The 15912-nt window shown below is 47.0% G+C and overlaps 1 protein-coding gene across 2 annotated transcripts; it reads left to right on the forward strand.

Annotated features, from left to right (window-relative positions):
* Nucleotides 1-3397: 3397 nt before the first annotated feature.
* Nucleotides 3398-12970, forward strand: LOC134166373 (OX-2 membrane glycoprotein-like). Of its 2 annotated transcripts, XM_062623969.1 has the most exons (5): nucleotides 3398-3490; nucleotides 4872-5207; nucleotides 10421-10732; nucleotides 11212-11357; nucleotides 12276-12970. In XM_062623969.1, the coding sequence occupies exons 1-5, from the start codon at nucleotides 3442-3444 to the stop codon at nucleotides 12564-12566; spliced, it is 1134 nt and encodes a 377-aa protein (XP_062479953.1). In that variant the 5' UTR covers nucleotides 3398-3441; the 3' UTR covers nucleotides 12567-12970. The 2 variants fall into 2 exon arrangements, with proteins under 2 accessions (XP_062479953.1, XP_062479954.1); XM_062623970.1 differs by having other exon boundaries at nucleotides 11212-12509.
* The last annotated feature ends 2942 nt before the right edge of the window (nucleotides 12971-15912 follow it).

Consider the following 15912-nt stretch of genomic DNA (forward strand, 5'->3'; position numbering starts at 1 on the left):
CCTCCACCAAGTGTTGTGGCATGAACACCATCTAGGATCCCTTGATTCAAGCAGTAGCTCGGGGTGCTGTCAGCAAGAGGAAACCACATGCCTATCCATCTTGGTGTTCTGAGAAATGGCATGACGAACCCAGTGGTGAGAAACGAGCACTCGAAACCCCAACAGAGCACAGCCTTTGCTAGTGAAGCTTTCCAGTGTCATCTGGTTTTGCTTCCTCCTCTCTTTTTTTTCTCTAGTTTTTCGATCCCTTTTTATTTCTTCTGAGCGACAAGGAAGAATTAAAACACAAGAACTTAGGAAGAGATCACACATCAAATACCTCTGAGTGAAGCATGACCAAGGACAAACAGCCGTGGCTGCATGCAAACTGCCCTTGTGCCCTCTGATCTAAAACTTGTGCACAAATGAGCACCTCCTGGTCCTGCAGCATCCCTCTGCTCCTGACTGCAGCTCCTGCTGCAGCCAGCCCTGGTGCAGCGATATGGGCTGCAGCGTATGTCAGTAGGTACGTGTGCCATCTTTACCTCAGTGTACTGCAGCTCTCCAACTCCAGCCAAGATGCAGAGGGATTTGCAATACGCAGGCATTATTTATGAGCATGTTATAAAGTGCCAAGCCTGCTCAATTGCATTCGACAAGCTGCTTCCTTATAGTGGTACCTACTACTAGTTCTGATGGACCTAACTCCAAAAGTCACTACAATTTAGCAGTGGATGAAACCATTTCCACCTGTTTCGTTCTCTTTACAGGCAATGCCTTGAGAGGTGGCACTGAATCCTGCTGACAAGGTAGGCACCTACCCAGTTGTTCATCCTGGTTTGGATAGTTGAAAAAAGAATGGTTTAGGTTGATGGTTGATAAAACAATGTTTTATACTACAATTGGGTCTTAGTGCTGTCTATTGATTGCCAGTGTCTTCCAGAAGTTCTACTATATTGATATCATTAGTCACTTGGGCTGTGTGGAAATGTTGTCACTTAGTGACTGTACAACTAAGTCTTGTATGTCCTTTTCTGATTTACTGGGAGCTAGAGACACCATCCTAGTGCAGCAGAAGGGAAGGGGACGATGTGAATCACTGGGTTTTTCAAGCAGTGGTTTCATAACTGTCTTGTGCCTAATTTATCCCAATGCTTTCACTGGCTTTGGAAAGTGCCTGAAGCTTAGTCATGGTGTGCTACCCTCATAAATGAAGTTGCCATGCAGCTGAAGTGGGAGAGCATGAGATCTGACTGAGGAGCAAGGAGGAGGGCTTTAATCCACCTAAAGTCTATGCAAAGATGAGCAGATTGGGAACTATCTGAATAAATACCTTTAAAGATACGCTCACAAAATTGAAGTAAGTGGTGGGGTTAATGGGTGCACCTCACATTTCAAGCAATGAATCAAATGCTGATGTTGGCTAGTCCCTAGAGGAAGGGGGATGTCAGAAAGGGATGCTGCAGCAGTCAGATACACATGCAAGTGCCCAAGCACATGGGCTCAGAAGGAGGCCCCTGCATGCCCGGGTTCCCTGTGGCATCAGGAGCTGCCAGGGGAGAGGCAGAGCCTGGAAGGAGCAGGCAGCATACGTGGTTCTTTATCACCAGGTAGGGATGCTGGAAACAATGTAAAGTCAAGACGTTTTTACAGCTGCAATTGCCGTCTCTGTCCTTTGCTTGGATGTTGCTAAGACTGGAGGTTTGCTCTTTATTAGAAGGTCTTTGTCGTAGCAGCACCCAGGTTTTCAACCCAGGTTGTTTGGAAGGATTTTTGGAAGATTAGAGTGTTTCTGGCAGAAAATAAAATGTTTAAAGCTGACAAGAACGTTTTCCATGAACAAAGACACCAACCGGGCTTGCATGGGTCTTTAAATCGAGTGCAGTTCCTTTTGTGATCACTAAGTGGTGAAGTTTAGCCATGAGGATTTCAGCAGCAGCATCTGCAAGCTTGGGGAAAAACCTCCTGGCAATATTCTTATTTATCTATTCTCAGTTTTGGAAGATCTGAGAGGCTGATAATCAAATGTTTGCCTGTGAATCTCCATTTCAAGGCTGGCATTTTTCCTTCTGATTTGGTCCAGAGCCTTTGGAGATAGATACTTGAGCTGCTCAATAGCTTTAAAACGGTCTGGCAAACCCCACATTGATTTCACATTTGGGTCAGGCCAAAATGTCCTTCTGGAAAACTTACAGGAAAATGAGACTATGAAAATAACACAAGGAAAGGGAAACGAGATGTGATACCGCAAAGGGAAAAGACAGTACTGTGAAGAAATGACTCGAACCTACTCAAAAGCACACCCAAATTGTTTCTTTAAGGGAATACTGATACTTAAGATGTTTCTATTTTCATATTAATTAATTAATTGCCACTTGGGAGGAGAAAATTAACTGTGTATGTGTAAGCATCACTGAGACTGTTTTTATTATGTGGTGATTTGGGCCCGTTGGCTTTCCCCAACCTATTTGCATGATTCAGGAGTAATCTTTGTGGCAATTCTACTACAAGAAAATACACGTAAGGAAATCCTAGCCGTAAATCAGGAACATGAAACGTTCTTTACCAATGTATTTTTGATTAGCAAACAAGGTCTCGCAGGCTAGTTGCCCCGCTGTGTGGTGCATAAGCAACCCGCAGGATGAGGGTTTTGTTGGTTTCAGCAATGTGATCACAGCCGGCAGGGAAGAGAAACCCCGGTGTAAAAATGACAAGGCAAAAAGGCACAAAACCAATGATTCAGGGTTGCTGTGCGAGCTAACTTTCTGCCATCTCAGATGAGGGTGGCGAGGAAAGGGTGTGCTTCTAGGACTGCAGCACTGTCTACCCGAGGGACCTGCAGAGACGGGGAAAACCTCAGGGAGAGGCTCTGATTCTTCCCTGGAGCAACATATGACCTATATCCTGGGTTGGGTGCTTGGCTTGCTCTGCTCTCCTTACCTGGAAAGAGAGTTGTGTTACAGCAGCATCATCAGCTCCAGGGTCTCCACTGATCTATAGATGGGGTGCAGACCCTTAACTGGGCCATCTGATGGGGACATTTGTACCACTCATAGCAGCGTGACTCTTGACCACAGCTCCTTTCCCTGAGCTCAGCTGCCCCACAGATGCTGGGTACTCATCCAGCTTAGAAACCTGAGCTTGTATTTAGGCACTTGCAAAAACCTAACCTTATGGAAAAGGCATTTGTGAAAAACCCAGCTTTGTAACCCATTACTCCTTCCTGTCTGCAGCCCAGCTGGGAAATCTTTGGTTTCTGGCTCTGTCATTTGTTGTCATGTCCTCTGGAAGTTTTCTTATTCAGCTGAGTGCCGGTGGGGCAGGAGGTTTTCATGAGGTGCCTTTTACCGTACGTGCAGGGAAGGGGAATGTCCCAAGAGTAAGAGCAAAGTGTATAAAAAAAAGAGGAAGCTGTGCTCAATAGGTCACTCACTCTCTCGTCTCGCTGAGAACGCAGTGAAGATGATGGTCGCTCCTCTGCTCTTCTCCTGCATCTGGGCCTTTGCATCAGGTAACTCCGTGTCTGTCTGTCTGTCTTTTTACTGTAACAGCATTAGGGACCTCGGTGGCCCTGCCAGCCTGCTGCAGCCAAGTGCTGCGGTCCCCACCTCGCATCCCCTGAGGCAAGCCCAGTGGTGACAGGGCACTGCAGGGACCGCACCGCGTGCATGATGCGTCAGGCATGTCACTGCCCTGGTGGCATCCTCTAATTAATTTACCACCATTGCACATATAAGCTGCAGGCAAATTTATGAATTTATTGCAATTAGCAAATCATAAGTGAGGCAAGTGTCCAGATGTCCCTAATGACCCATATGACTGGAGTTCGATTTCATCTCCTGTTGTTGCTGCGATTTGGGTCAGAGTATGGCACTGCTTTGTTTTAGTCAAGACAGAAGTACTTGTAGTGGTGAACATGGTGCTTGTAGGTATCTGCTCAGGTCACTAAAAGCCTATGTGTGTTACTTTGTTTGGTTTTTCTGTCATTAAAAATCCTGTAGAAAAGCCTGAGTTTGTTTCAGACTAGCTCCCATGGTCATGGATTGTGTTCTGCCTATGGCACTACTGAGCTCTGACAAGTAATATGACCAGCACAGCTTCAGAGCTGGCTTCTTGGTCTCTAGCAGAGCTCTGTCTACCCATGGCCACAGCTGAACTGTCAAACCTGGGAGCATCCGTTTTGCCTGCTTCTCCCTTTACCAGTTTTTCCGCATGTGTTTGTGATCTGTCAGAGGAGACTGATGGTTTCTTTTCTTCCCTGGAGATCTTTAATATCACAGTGTTCATGCTATGAATTCTGTCTGTGGGCCTTTAACAATGTCTCAGCTGCTTCCCAGCTGCACCGCCTGAAGCCTGAGACAGGCAGCTTGCCTGTGGTCCCCCCTGCCTTGCTTTTTCCTGCTGCCTTTCCGTTCTCTCATCAGTCTCTAACAAGAGTGGATGCACAATGTATAGTGATGCACATAGTAGTTTTTAGCAGCTTTACCAATTTGCTTCTGTCTGTGCCACAGGGGTGCTCAGAGAGCAGTGATGCACCGATGGCTGTTTGGTCATAGGCACAGCTGAATGTTTAGGGAACACCTCCACACTTGCCAGTGGGATAACAATCCTAGCAGATAGAAATCAGTTCCTTCCAACATCAGTGCCGCCTTTCTCATAGTGCTCTCTGCAGCACAAGTATCAGGCTGGAGAGATGCTTTGTGCGAGAGGTGTTGGGTCCAGCAAAGCTCTCAAGGCACCTATTTTGAGCTGCTTTTTCATATTATTCCCTGGATGAAGGGGCAGAGAGACTGCCCAGAGCTGCTCTGCTCAGGAGTGAAGACAAGGGGTTGCGGGGGGCCTCTGCTGAGGTGGATTGCAGAATGGTGGTAAGAAACCTCCTTCTCCCCCAGGCTCTGTGCAGGTGATGCACAGAAAGGTCCAATCCGTTCAGGCAGGAGGGAACGTTACATTTGCATGCCAGTCAGTCACGAAAGAAGATGTGCTGCAGGTGACCTGGCAGAAGGAGACGGACGGGGCTGAAGACAACATAGCGACTTACAGCATGATGAACGGCCAAAAGATAGCGAAGGGCTACGTCGGCCACGTGAGCTTTGCCCACAGAGAGTTACGAGCCTCGGCCATCTCACTGCATGGAGTTACCCTCCAAGACGAAGGATGCTACAAGTGCATCTTCAACACGTTCCCCTCCGGGGCTCTCACCGGCAGGACGTGTCTCAAGGTTTACGGTAAGGTGTCATAATTGCTCATGGGCTGTCATAAGATGGGCAAGTTGTTTTCCCTGACCAAAAAAGCCTTCCCTGACTGCTAGTCACTGCTAAATTGCAGTGAGAAAGGTGGCTCAGCTTCCTGCCTGGTTTTACCTCCCTGGGGAAACCAACTGCTCAAACAGGTTTTTCTTCCCCTTTAAACCAACAACAGGGAGATCCAAAAGCTGATGTGTACCCCATGACTTCCTCCAAGTTTTGCTGGCTATGTGCTGCGCTGGCAGCTGGCCTGCCACAACAATCAACCCCATGCTCCTCGACTTCCTTTCACTGCTTCTCTCACCTCCTAAGCCTGGAAATCAGGCACTTTCTGTTCTTACTCTGCCTTGGGTCTTAAAATAATTCAATGTATTTAAAAGGCAGAGAGGCATTTGCAGAGTATAGCTTCAAAACCATAGTAAAAATGACAGTAGTTAGGCTGGGCTCAGGAAAGGCAGGCAACACATCAAAAAGGCTGAAATACAGTGCAGCTCATGGGCTTTGCTACATGAATATCTTGTGCAGGTCAGCATCAGTTAGCTTCAAGAAGGGAGAGAAAACAACTCATGAATCAAGGTGGCAACATTTGTCACCTGCATAGGATGCTGTCAAGTAGAAAGTACGAGCTGAAATAGAAACGAATAGATGAGCTCAAATTTAACAAGACTGAAAAGCTTTTTATCTTTCAAGGAAGGGTCTTGGTTTTCTGCCAGTGAGAAAGCTGAGACATTGACCATGCCCTGAGGGCACCCTGTGGGCTCCTGACTTTCTCATCTGTGAATCTGCTGTGGGGATGCTGGCCAAAGATCAATTCCCACGTGGGAAATATCAGCGTCTGGGACCTGCTGCTGGTGGTATGACCCCTGCAGAGTATTCTGTTTATCCCTAGTACCTTCTGCTGACAAAGACACAGACATATATGTCCACACACATACCCACGTGCCAGGAGTCCTGTGTGGGGACAAAGATGCCCCTGGCTTATAGGTAAAAGATGCCTTAAGCAATAAGGAAAGAAAGCGGAGGGCAATACAAGGGAGAACCAAGTCTGGAACAAAAGTTCTTTTCCCTGCCTATTGGGAAAGCTCCAAGAGCAGAAAAGAGAAATCAGGAGAAATATTAACTCAATATTTCAGATATGAATTGGAAGGTGTTCCTAAAGACAACCAGCTCTGAATCAAGTCATTCAGAGGGTAAACACTGGTTATAAATTACAAGAAAACATGGCAGTGCCTTGCAGAGGGATCCCATGTTTGTTTGTCATGTAAATCTAGACATAGAGCTAATTTGTTGTGTTTAGTTTGGGTATTTTTACCCAAGGGGGAGAAATATTTGCCCAAATCACCAGCCTTGTGACTATGATTCGTCCTGTAGCAGAGCACTGCTTTTAAAATCAGGTGTTCTTCTGCTGCCATGCGCACTCCCATGAGCACCCCATATGAAAGCACATCAACTGAGAAGGGTTTTACTTCTCTTGTGGGCAGGGAGGTCACTGCTCCTGCTTCACCAGCGTGGGCTATGGACCAGTGCCAGGGGTTGGCTCATGGGGGTCATGGAGGCCTCTGTGAAATGTGCTTTAGCAAACATGTCCTGGGAAGTCATCATGGATAAAACCAGTTTTCAGCACTGTGACAGATTTTGGTTCACATATGATGTATTTCCTTGTAGCTGTTTTATGTGACCCTACTTAAAAGCCACAGTCTTACTCCCTTATTCCCCAGCTTATAATGATGGGAACCACTTGTCTGAGCAAGCCTGGAGGACTTTTGTGGCAGAGGCTTGCTATGATTCTATGACTCCCAGGGACAGAGTGTGAAGGCAGCAGGAATCTCCCAAGACTCAGGGATTCGGGGTGAGATGAGCAAGCCAGAGTCAGCAGCTGGAAACGAAATGCTGCCATGTCTTTGCCCTCAAGAGGGGACAACCAGGGAGTTTACAAGCTGGTAATTGCCTGATTACAGCAGCCTTCGCAAAAGGGATGAGCACCATCGCTGCCTGACAAGAGGAAGCGAAACAGCGTAAGAACTGGATACAACACTGAGAAAAGAAGCAGGTATGAGTGGAGGAACCTCAGACCTGCCTGGCTGAAAACAGCAAACTGAAGAGAAAGCAGAAATCTCCTACCCTGTAACAAACCCCTTTTTGGACCAGAAGAGTTTCGAGTGTGCTTGGAGGGTCTCTTTTGAGCAGTCTGTTCCTCTTTCCCCTCTGTTTTGCTTCGGAAATGTTCTGCCAACCTTCATCACCCAAGAGAATGATAACGAAACCCAGTTCAGGGCTCGAGTGGGCATGGAGAGGGTGACGTGCCTCATGAGAATGGGAAAGACAAAATTCCCTGGGGGATTTGCTGGGCTGTCTTCAGAGACTTTCCGCCTTCACTGTATGCACCATTCACCTGGAAGTCTTGAGCACAGCAAAGAAATGCCATTGCTATACTTTAGACAGGGAAGGTGCGGCACAGTGCTGCTGGTGAGTACTCAGAGCTGGAAAAGGCTGCCTGTCATCGCAAGGCATATAATTCCTACACTTTTTTGTCAGTCCCTCCAAGACCACTGTCAAGCCATTAAGGTAAAAAACACATCATAGCCCGACAGTCCCCCTTTCATTAAATAAGGTCATTACAGAAAGTCAAAGCTGATGTACTTCACTAACAAGTCCCTTTTCCAAACACTTGGGAACACTGCCACAGCTTGAATTTAGGAACATCTGCATTGCTGCTCTGCAAGAGCTGCTAAAGCAAGCACTTGCACATCTCTTGTGGGTACTTGTTCACCAGAAGTATATATCTTGATGAAAGGCAAAAGAAGAAGTTAAAGTGTATGCATCGAGCACCAACAGTGGGCACATGCTAACCAAGAGCATAGCGGGACATTACCGCAGATCAGGCACTTCCAGGTTTTGACTGTGCATCTGTTACAGGCACTAAGGGGAAGCTCAACCCAACATGATCTATATTCACATGATTACCATTCCTTGGGGTCCGGTGTGAAAAGAGAAAGGACTGCTTAGTCAGGAGAAGAGCAGATGTGGAGTGCATCTGTTTCTGACACTGGACAATCCCTTCTGGGAACATCTTTGACAGCTTTCCTTTGCAGGTTTTGGATACTGCAGGCTAACCTTTGAAGTTACTGCTGTGGATATGTTATTTTTATGTGTCTTGTGAGCGAAAGAAGAAGTTCAGAGGTCATTTATTAATCAAAACATAAAGTGTTTGTGACACTTGCCTTTTAATACATGGGAGATTTTGAGAAGTTCCAGCTGAAATCCCCCTACGTGCTTTTCTTGTTGCTCCCAGAGCAACACTAGTGAGTTCCATCAGCTCTGAAGGGGTTTGAGTTTCTGTCTATGGGTGATGCAAAAAAGGAGAAATACCTACTTTTTTTCCTTAGGCTGGCACAACCATAGTAAATAAATAAGGTCTAGACATAAAAAAGTGGGGGAAAAAGAGCAAAATTGATGGTATACAACATCTTGCTTTCACCCTCTGCTACTTATGGCTTGGAGGATTCAGATAACCGTGTGAGGTTGCATTTGGAATTGTATCAGGATGTTATAGATGCCATTATGCATGTGGCACAAGCTTTTTCCTCCTTTCAAAGGATCATTTGGTGTCTATTCATCCATCTGCAGGTCTTAATTGACCTTCCCAAAGAAAATAATATCACTTTTCCTTAAGAAGAATAAACAGATTTATTTTGCTTGTTCAAAAGCAGGATCACTAAATGATAGCGATATGTTAACAAAAATGGTGATTTGCATTCACCATTGTTACTTTGCTATGTAAATAGCAATATGGAGTACTACTAGGTATAGTGATAGAGACTTTTTTATACAGAGGGCATTCATAGTAACTCAGAATTGAATAAAACTAGAATCACCACTGCAGTTAAATGGTAAACCCCCTAACACTCTCAAAACCAGGGACTTAGAAGTAGCTCGGTTTGGACCCCTCACTTGTCAGCACATGCACTGAAGTAGAAGGCAGGCTGGTGAGCTTCCATACAGAAACCTGTGGATTGCTCTCCCAAATGGAGCTACATGCCTTTATAGAGCTTGGCCTGAGCAAACTAAGAAAACAGCTTTGAGCAGGGGCTTGGATTAGATTGGTGTCCTCATGTCCTTGGATGGAGGTGTCCTTATGTGTTCAGATCTCCCCTCAAGTTCTACCCATTTTGAAAACAGCTTCCTGTACTCCTCCCTTTCTTTAGTCCTTGCAAATACAATTGGTATAGATGGGGATCAGCAAGCAGGCTTCATGGGAGTAAGAATGAATGACGCCTATAGCTCATCTTTCTTGCTAAGACTAAATGTAGCAGCATCAACAAATCTTCCAGGGTGAGATGGAGCTCAGAACAAATGATCTTTAATGAAGGTTTTAAGAGGTACCATGATGCCCCCAAAACACAACACTAGAGGGAAGAGAGTTGAACAAGCACAAAACCTTCACAGTTGAAATCCTGTGGTGTAACCACATACAACTTCACTGTTACTGTCTTACATAAATAGATGCTTTTTCCCACGAGCCTCTACATCTGAAACAGCAGTAAAGCTAACCCTGCAGGTACATTTAAGGCAAAAGGACAAGAACTTTGGCTCATTTAAGCAGCTTAGCCCTTGCAGGGGGAGGAGGACGTGTGGTTTTATGGTTTCACTACCTGTTGCTTTTTATTCACCCATAATCACCACTTGCCAGTTGGGATGTTGGGATGCTGCTGTATTGAACTGTGTAACAGTTGAACTGAATAACAGAACTGAAATACAGATGCTTCTACCCTCTTCTCCTTTGTTTTCTCCGAGCTCTTAGACTGGATATAAGGAAGAAGTTCTTTACTGTGAGGGTGTTGGGGCACTGGAATGGGTTGCCCAGGGAGGTTGTGAATGCTCCATCCCTGGTGGTGTTGAAGGCCAGGTTGGACAGAGCCTTGGGTGCCATGGTTTAGTGTGAGGTGTCCCTGCCCATGGCACGGGGGTTGGAACTGGATGACCTTAAGGTCCTTTCCAACAATAACTATTCTATGATTCCACGATTCGTTTCCAGACCGCTGCCTGATCACTTTCATGTTTGTCACAGCCAGAGTTATGGGGAGGGAGAGGTAAGATCAGATATCAAGGTTGGCCACCAAGATAATGGTAAAACATTTGCTCTTTGCTCAAATGTGAGGAGAAAGTAGCGGATTTTGTCGCACTGTGTTTTACAGCCATCTCGGAACCCAAAGTGGAGGCGAAGCTTATGCCCAGCCCAGACAAAGCTGAGGATGCCGAGAAAGTGGTGGGGATGAGCTGCTCAGCAACAGGAAAACCAGCTCCCAAAATCACCTGGCATCTTCCCAACATCCTGCAGCAGAAACCGAGGGAGTACCACGTCCAGCTTGGCAACCAGACCGTGGCTGTCATCAGCAATTTCACCCACACCTACTCCAAAATCTTCCAGGAGTACCCCATCACCTGCGAGATCCAGCACCCCTCTCTAAACGTGACCCTGGTTCTGCCCACGGACAGCCTGGTGCAGGGTCAGTGTGTAATCCTGCTCCTGCTCTGGAGTGGGGAGGGAACCGCTGAACACCTCCTGGGTTAGAGCAGGAAACTCCTCAGAGGTCCTTGGGAGGGATAGAAGAGGTGCCAGGGACTATGCAGGCACCCTGGGTGATGGCATACAATGTCTTACTGCCCATTAGGTCCCCTCTGCGCCTCAGCCTCCCTGCCTCTGCTAAGGACTCACAGGGTTTCCTTATCATGTAGGATACGGACACACCATCCACATGTGTTGGCTTTGGGTAGCTCAGAGGGCTGGGTGATGCACACCCAACCACAGCATTAGACCCCAAGGACAGGTCTGTTGGCAGTGCCACTTGTGTGCATGCTGGCATTGGCTCCAAGTGCCCCTATCCACCCTGTCCCACTCCAGGGACTGGGCAAGGGATGTCTGAAATGGGTCTGGGGTTTTTATTATCTTCATGCACAAACTGAGTACCGGCTGCTTTCCCCACAGGTCTGGATAGCCGGGATAGCAGTGTGGCACCTGCCATCGTCATCGCAATGGGGGTCTTGGTCCCCCTCACTTCCCTCCTCCTTCTTGTCTGCCTCCTCCACCGCTGCCTACGTGACCCAGAGAGAAACCCAGCGTGGCCATGCTGGGTAGGTTTGCCTTTCCCCAGGGTGCTGCTGGGCTCACCTCCACCAGTGACAGGGCTCGACGCCAGGACCCAGCTCTGCTCAGCCACCCCAGCGCAGGATGCATGCTGCACAGCCCAGGCTGCACCTGCATTGGAGAGGGACAAAGGGAATAGCCCCCAGCCAGCCAGCTGGATGGCAGCATTTTGGGAAGGGGAAACCTGAAGGTGTTGAGCCAGGCCCGTAGGTACCCAACGGTGACGACAACTACAGATTGTCCACTTTCTCAACGACAAGGCATGCTGTGAGTTAAGCATTGCTCTGTTACTACATTTATGTGCAAAACAGTTGTGCAAGCAGTGGCCGTACCCTCGCACCCTTCTTTTGCATCTCCTAAAATAACCTCCCCCTTGCCTGGCTAGAGCAGCTTGTGAAGGAAGCAGCTTCAAGGACACATCTCGGACAAAATGGGGTGCTAGAGGAAGAGGATGTCTCTCTGAGGAAAGCCGAGGGTGCTGCAGTGCAGCAGGGGCTGAGCTGCTGCTGGTTGCCCCGACGCAGGGGATGAAGGATGCAAGCTGGAGGTGGGGGTAAGACAAGAGAGGTGGCATCGTTTCAGAAAACTCAGCCCAGTTTTATGCTGAAGGCACCTCATCCTCCTCGTGGGCTATGCCCAGAGGGTGCACCCTGGCATCTGATGGAGGGTTTGGAGGAGAGAAAGCAGTGGGAGGAGATGCAATACATGTCTTCAATGGGCATCATGCCTCTAGGTCCAAGCTGGAGACTACTGGGGAGGGTTATGAGGGGAAAACTTCAGTCTCTTGCACAGAGAGACACAAGGACCTATTTGGTAACACAAATAGCCAGGACCTTTACCCCCTCCACTTTAAATATCCATACATTTAGAAGAAGGAAAAACCCCAACAACCTCTCTTCTGTTAGGTCTTTCCTGCCTGTAGCAAGGCCAAGAAGTGTGGGCAGCACAGAGCTGTGGGCAGGCAAGCCCCAGCAGTGTCCCCCCAGCCCTGGCACATCACTGAACGCCTGAGCAGCTGCTCGCCCTACACGTGCGAGAGAGGAGCTTCATCCAACAGAACCTCAGGCTTCCAAGCAAACCTGCCGCGACTCGCTCCAAGAGGAATACAAAAGACTATTTATAATGGATATTTATTTAGTGACACTGGAATATTCTGTTTTGTAGGGGGGGAAAAAAGCTGTAAAGTATTTATTTGAGACTCAAGGTGGCTGCCTGGATCTGCGCAATGAAACTCACGTGTTGTGTTGTCCGAGGGTTTGAATGTTATGTTTGTTCCTTTCCTTAACGTTGCAAGCTCAAAAGTGGGTGGCAGGTTGCCCGAAATAGAGCAGCATCTTGTAGGGATGCTGGCCTTGGAGGTGCCAAAGTAGAGCCCCATGAGGAGCCAGGGTGCAGAAAACCCATGGCTGTGCTGTGTGAGCTTTAGGGTGATGAATCCGTTCCCCAAAGGGCATGAAAGATCAGGCCAAGACTGCAACCAGCCTGAGCACGCAGCCCAGGCACCCGGAGAGGCAGTCCAAGCCAGGACTCATTAGGCACGAGGAAATTGCCAACTCCAGCTTCCAGCAGCCTTTCCTAGAAAGTAATGTAAATATTGCAAAAGCAATGACATAGAAGTCGTCCCCCCCTTTTCCCTGTGATTTCCACAGCCCCCTTTTTAATCCCCCTAATCCATCACAGCTGTGTTTCCAAGCATCCCACCTGCCTGCATGAGGCAGTAGGGAAATAAAAGGGCAGTTGGAGGGGCAGTAGGCTGCTTAGTGGGTATTGCGTGTCATGGTGTGGTGGAATGTGAGTGCAGTGGGAAGTAAGGGGCTGGGGGGCTACACATGGGAAGCTATGTAGTAGTATAGGGGCAACAAGTATTGTTTACTGCTCGGATTCATTGCTTATAACCCATAGCTAATTCCCCGAAACCCTATGCCCATGAAATCTTTCCTTATAGACCCAGGAAGGAGAAATGAGGTTGCCCACAGGGTGAGGTTTTGTGGGGAGCATCAGGACATCTGGTGCAGGCTGCTTCCTCTCCTCCTGGCTTCCCGGAGTAAGCGTGTGTCATCTGGATTTTCCTCACCCATCTATTTCAAGTGTGCATCCCGGATGAATCAGGTTGAGTTGTAGTCAGAAAACCAAGTAGCCTAAATGAAAGTGACTCTGTAAATTGAGAATGAATAAGTCCTTGTCATTAAATGCCTTTCTGGGCTCCGTAATGCTTAGTAATAGCACAGCTGGTGAGCGTGTGGAAAAGGGAAGTGGCTGCAACCATCGCAATCAGGAATTTCTCTCCTGAGCCCCATAATTGCCAAAGGAGGAAGCTCCACTTTGTCCAAGCTTTCCCACCATTGCAGCTTAATTTCCTCCTCCTGTGGGAGGGAAGGGACCAGGGGGAAGCAAGTTTTATCCCCTTGGTTGGTGGTTTGTGGGGGGCAGATGCAGGTAAGAGGGTAAGGCTCATCCCTTGGCAATGCTCCTGAACAGGCTGTGCAGCGTCAGCCCTTACCATGCATCAGCATCTGTGCTTGCACTTCAAGGGGCATTTGGAGAGGACTGTTTTGAGTTTTAAAAGAAGGTTTCCATTAATGTTCAAACTAATATATCTTTTTTTAAAAGAAGAGTCTTACAGAAACAGGGGTCTCTGGATGTGGTTAATAAAAAGGATCTTCAGGGGGAATAAGGAAAGGCACAAAGCTGGTGAGAAGCCGTTATAAACCCTGGGAGACTGCAGAGGTTACCCATTAATTTGTACAGTCTGAGCATGTGGAGTGAGGGAAAGCAGGGTTCAGGGTCCATGTATGTGTGGGATTGTGGTTTCTTTTGCTATTCAGCTGAATGTTGAACTGTGAAAGCTTTTCTAGGTTTCTGCTTATGAGCACGATAGGACCAGAGGCCTGATGAGAGAACTTAAACATTATCACTTTGTCTGTCCCAGTAATCGGAATGAGAACAGGAAATGGCATAAAAAGGCAGAACTCTAAAAACCAATACATTTATTTACCTTCATGCTGTATAAAGCCAGCTACTAAAACGCAACGCCATAAATTGCTATGTGGTAGTGCTGTGGAGCTTTGGCTTCAGGTAGCGATGAAAGGGATATAAGCATACAGGCTGTGTAATATTAACTGGCTGTTAGCTGGGGAAAGTAACAGAGTATGAAATAGGTACAAACCCAGGGAAGAAACAAGCATGTGCCTGAGGGCATCACAAGTTTTTACTGTGGGTGAGTAACATCCTAACTACTGTTCTGAGGTTTCCTTGTGATTTCCTTGTGCTTCTCTGCCTCCGTTAACAATCAACATGACTACCGTTAACAATCTGGCAGTAACCCTTTGGAGGTGATATTTCAGATGGGTTTACACATATGCTTGGTACTTGTTTTAATAGACAGCACCTAGGCTATGAAATGTTGTGGATTTTGAATAGGTCTTGAAAAGTAAAAATGAAACTGGTAAGGAATCGCAGTGGAATAGACTGTGTTATTGTGCTGCTCCAATAGCAGTGGTATGAAGCAGGTAAGTAAAGGGAAACAGAGCATATTTATTTGCCAAGTTTACTCTACAGGAATGTTCTGAGCTAATATTGCCCCAACCAGAGGGAAAAAAAACATCAACAACCAAACAAAGGAATCTTGGGTTATTCCCTGTCTCATGTCTGGGCTGTTATTGGACTGAGCCAACCCTGTCTTAAGTCACCTCCTGTCACTGCAGCTTTTCCAGCCCAGGGCAAGAGTGGTGTTGATGCAGGGCATAATTTTCCTCTAACAGGTAGAAAGGGCAAGTGGGAATGCCACCCTTCTGCTTGCCTCTTATGTGGGTAAGACTGGCTCTGGGAAATCTGCTTCTCTCTGCAAACCAAATGGGATTGTTTAGCCTGCACCTCTCAGCTCTGGGATCCTTTGAACCTGACATTAGTCAGCTTGTTTTAACTCATGGAGGACCTTAACAGCGTGTCCTCTTAAACTGTATATTATGTATATATATATGTATAAGTATGTAACAAAGGGTCCTCAGGCTGTATAATATGTCCAGGTTCCTGGTTTTGCATGCCAGGCTGTTTCAGAGATGTACCAAGTACCATGTTGATGGTTTCGTCTGCTGGGTACCAGGTTCCCAGCTCTAAGAGGGCAGTAAAGTGCAAAGGAATCACCCCAGGAGCTCTTGCTGAAGATGTGTCTTTGAAATAGAGCTGAAATGCTGCCCTTAGATGTTTTACAAGGCACTGGCTGAACTCAGTGTTGGCAGAGGCATGGGTCTAAATCCACACAGAGAAAAGGAACTTTGTTCTGCTGAGAGAAGATTGAAAGCATCGTTCATTATTTCTTGTTTCATAACCCTTGGGAAATAATTCATCTACTAAATAACACTCCAGTAGATTTTCTTATGAATTTAGGCATGGAAGGAAATATAACCTGCTCTTTTTCATTCAGTTTTCAGCACTAAGCCCCTGCAAATCACCTGAAATAAGAGAATGCACTAACTGAGTGCATTTTTCTTTCTTTCATAAATGGGAATATTGAACCAGCCAGATAAAAATCAAGCATATTCT

Source organism: Pezoporus occidentalis, unplaced genomic scaffold (assembly GCF_034315485.1).
Source record: "Pezoporus occidentalis ecotype Australia unplaced genomic scaffold, CSIRO_AGI_Poc_V1 ctg26, whole genome shotgun sequence".
NCBI classification, from domain to species: Eukaryota; Metazoa; Chordata; class Aves; order Psittaciformes; family Psittacidae; genus Pezoporus; species Pezoporus occidentalis.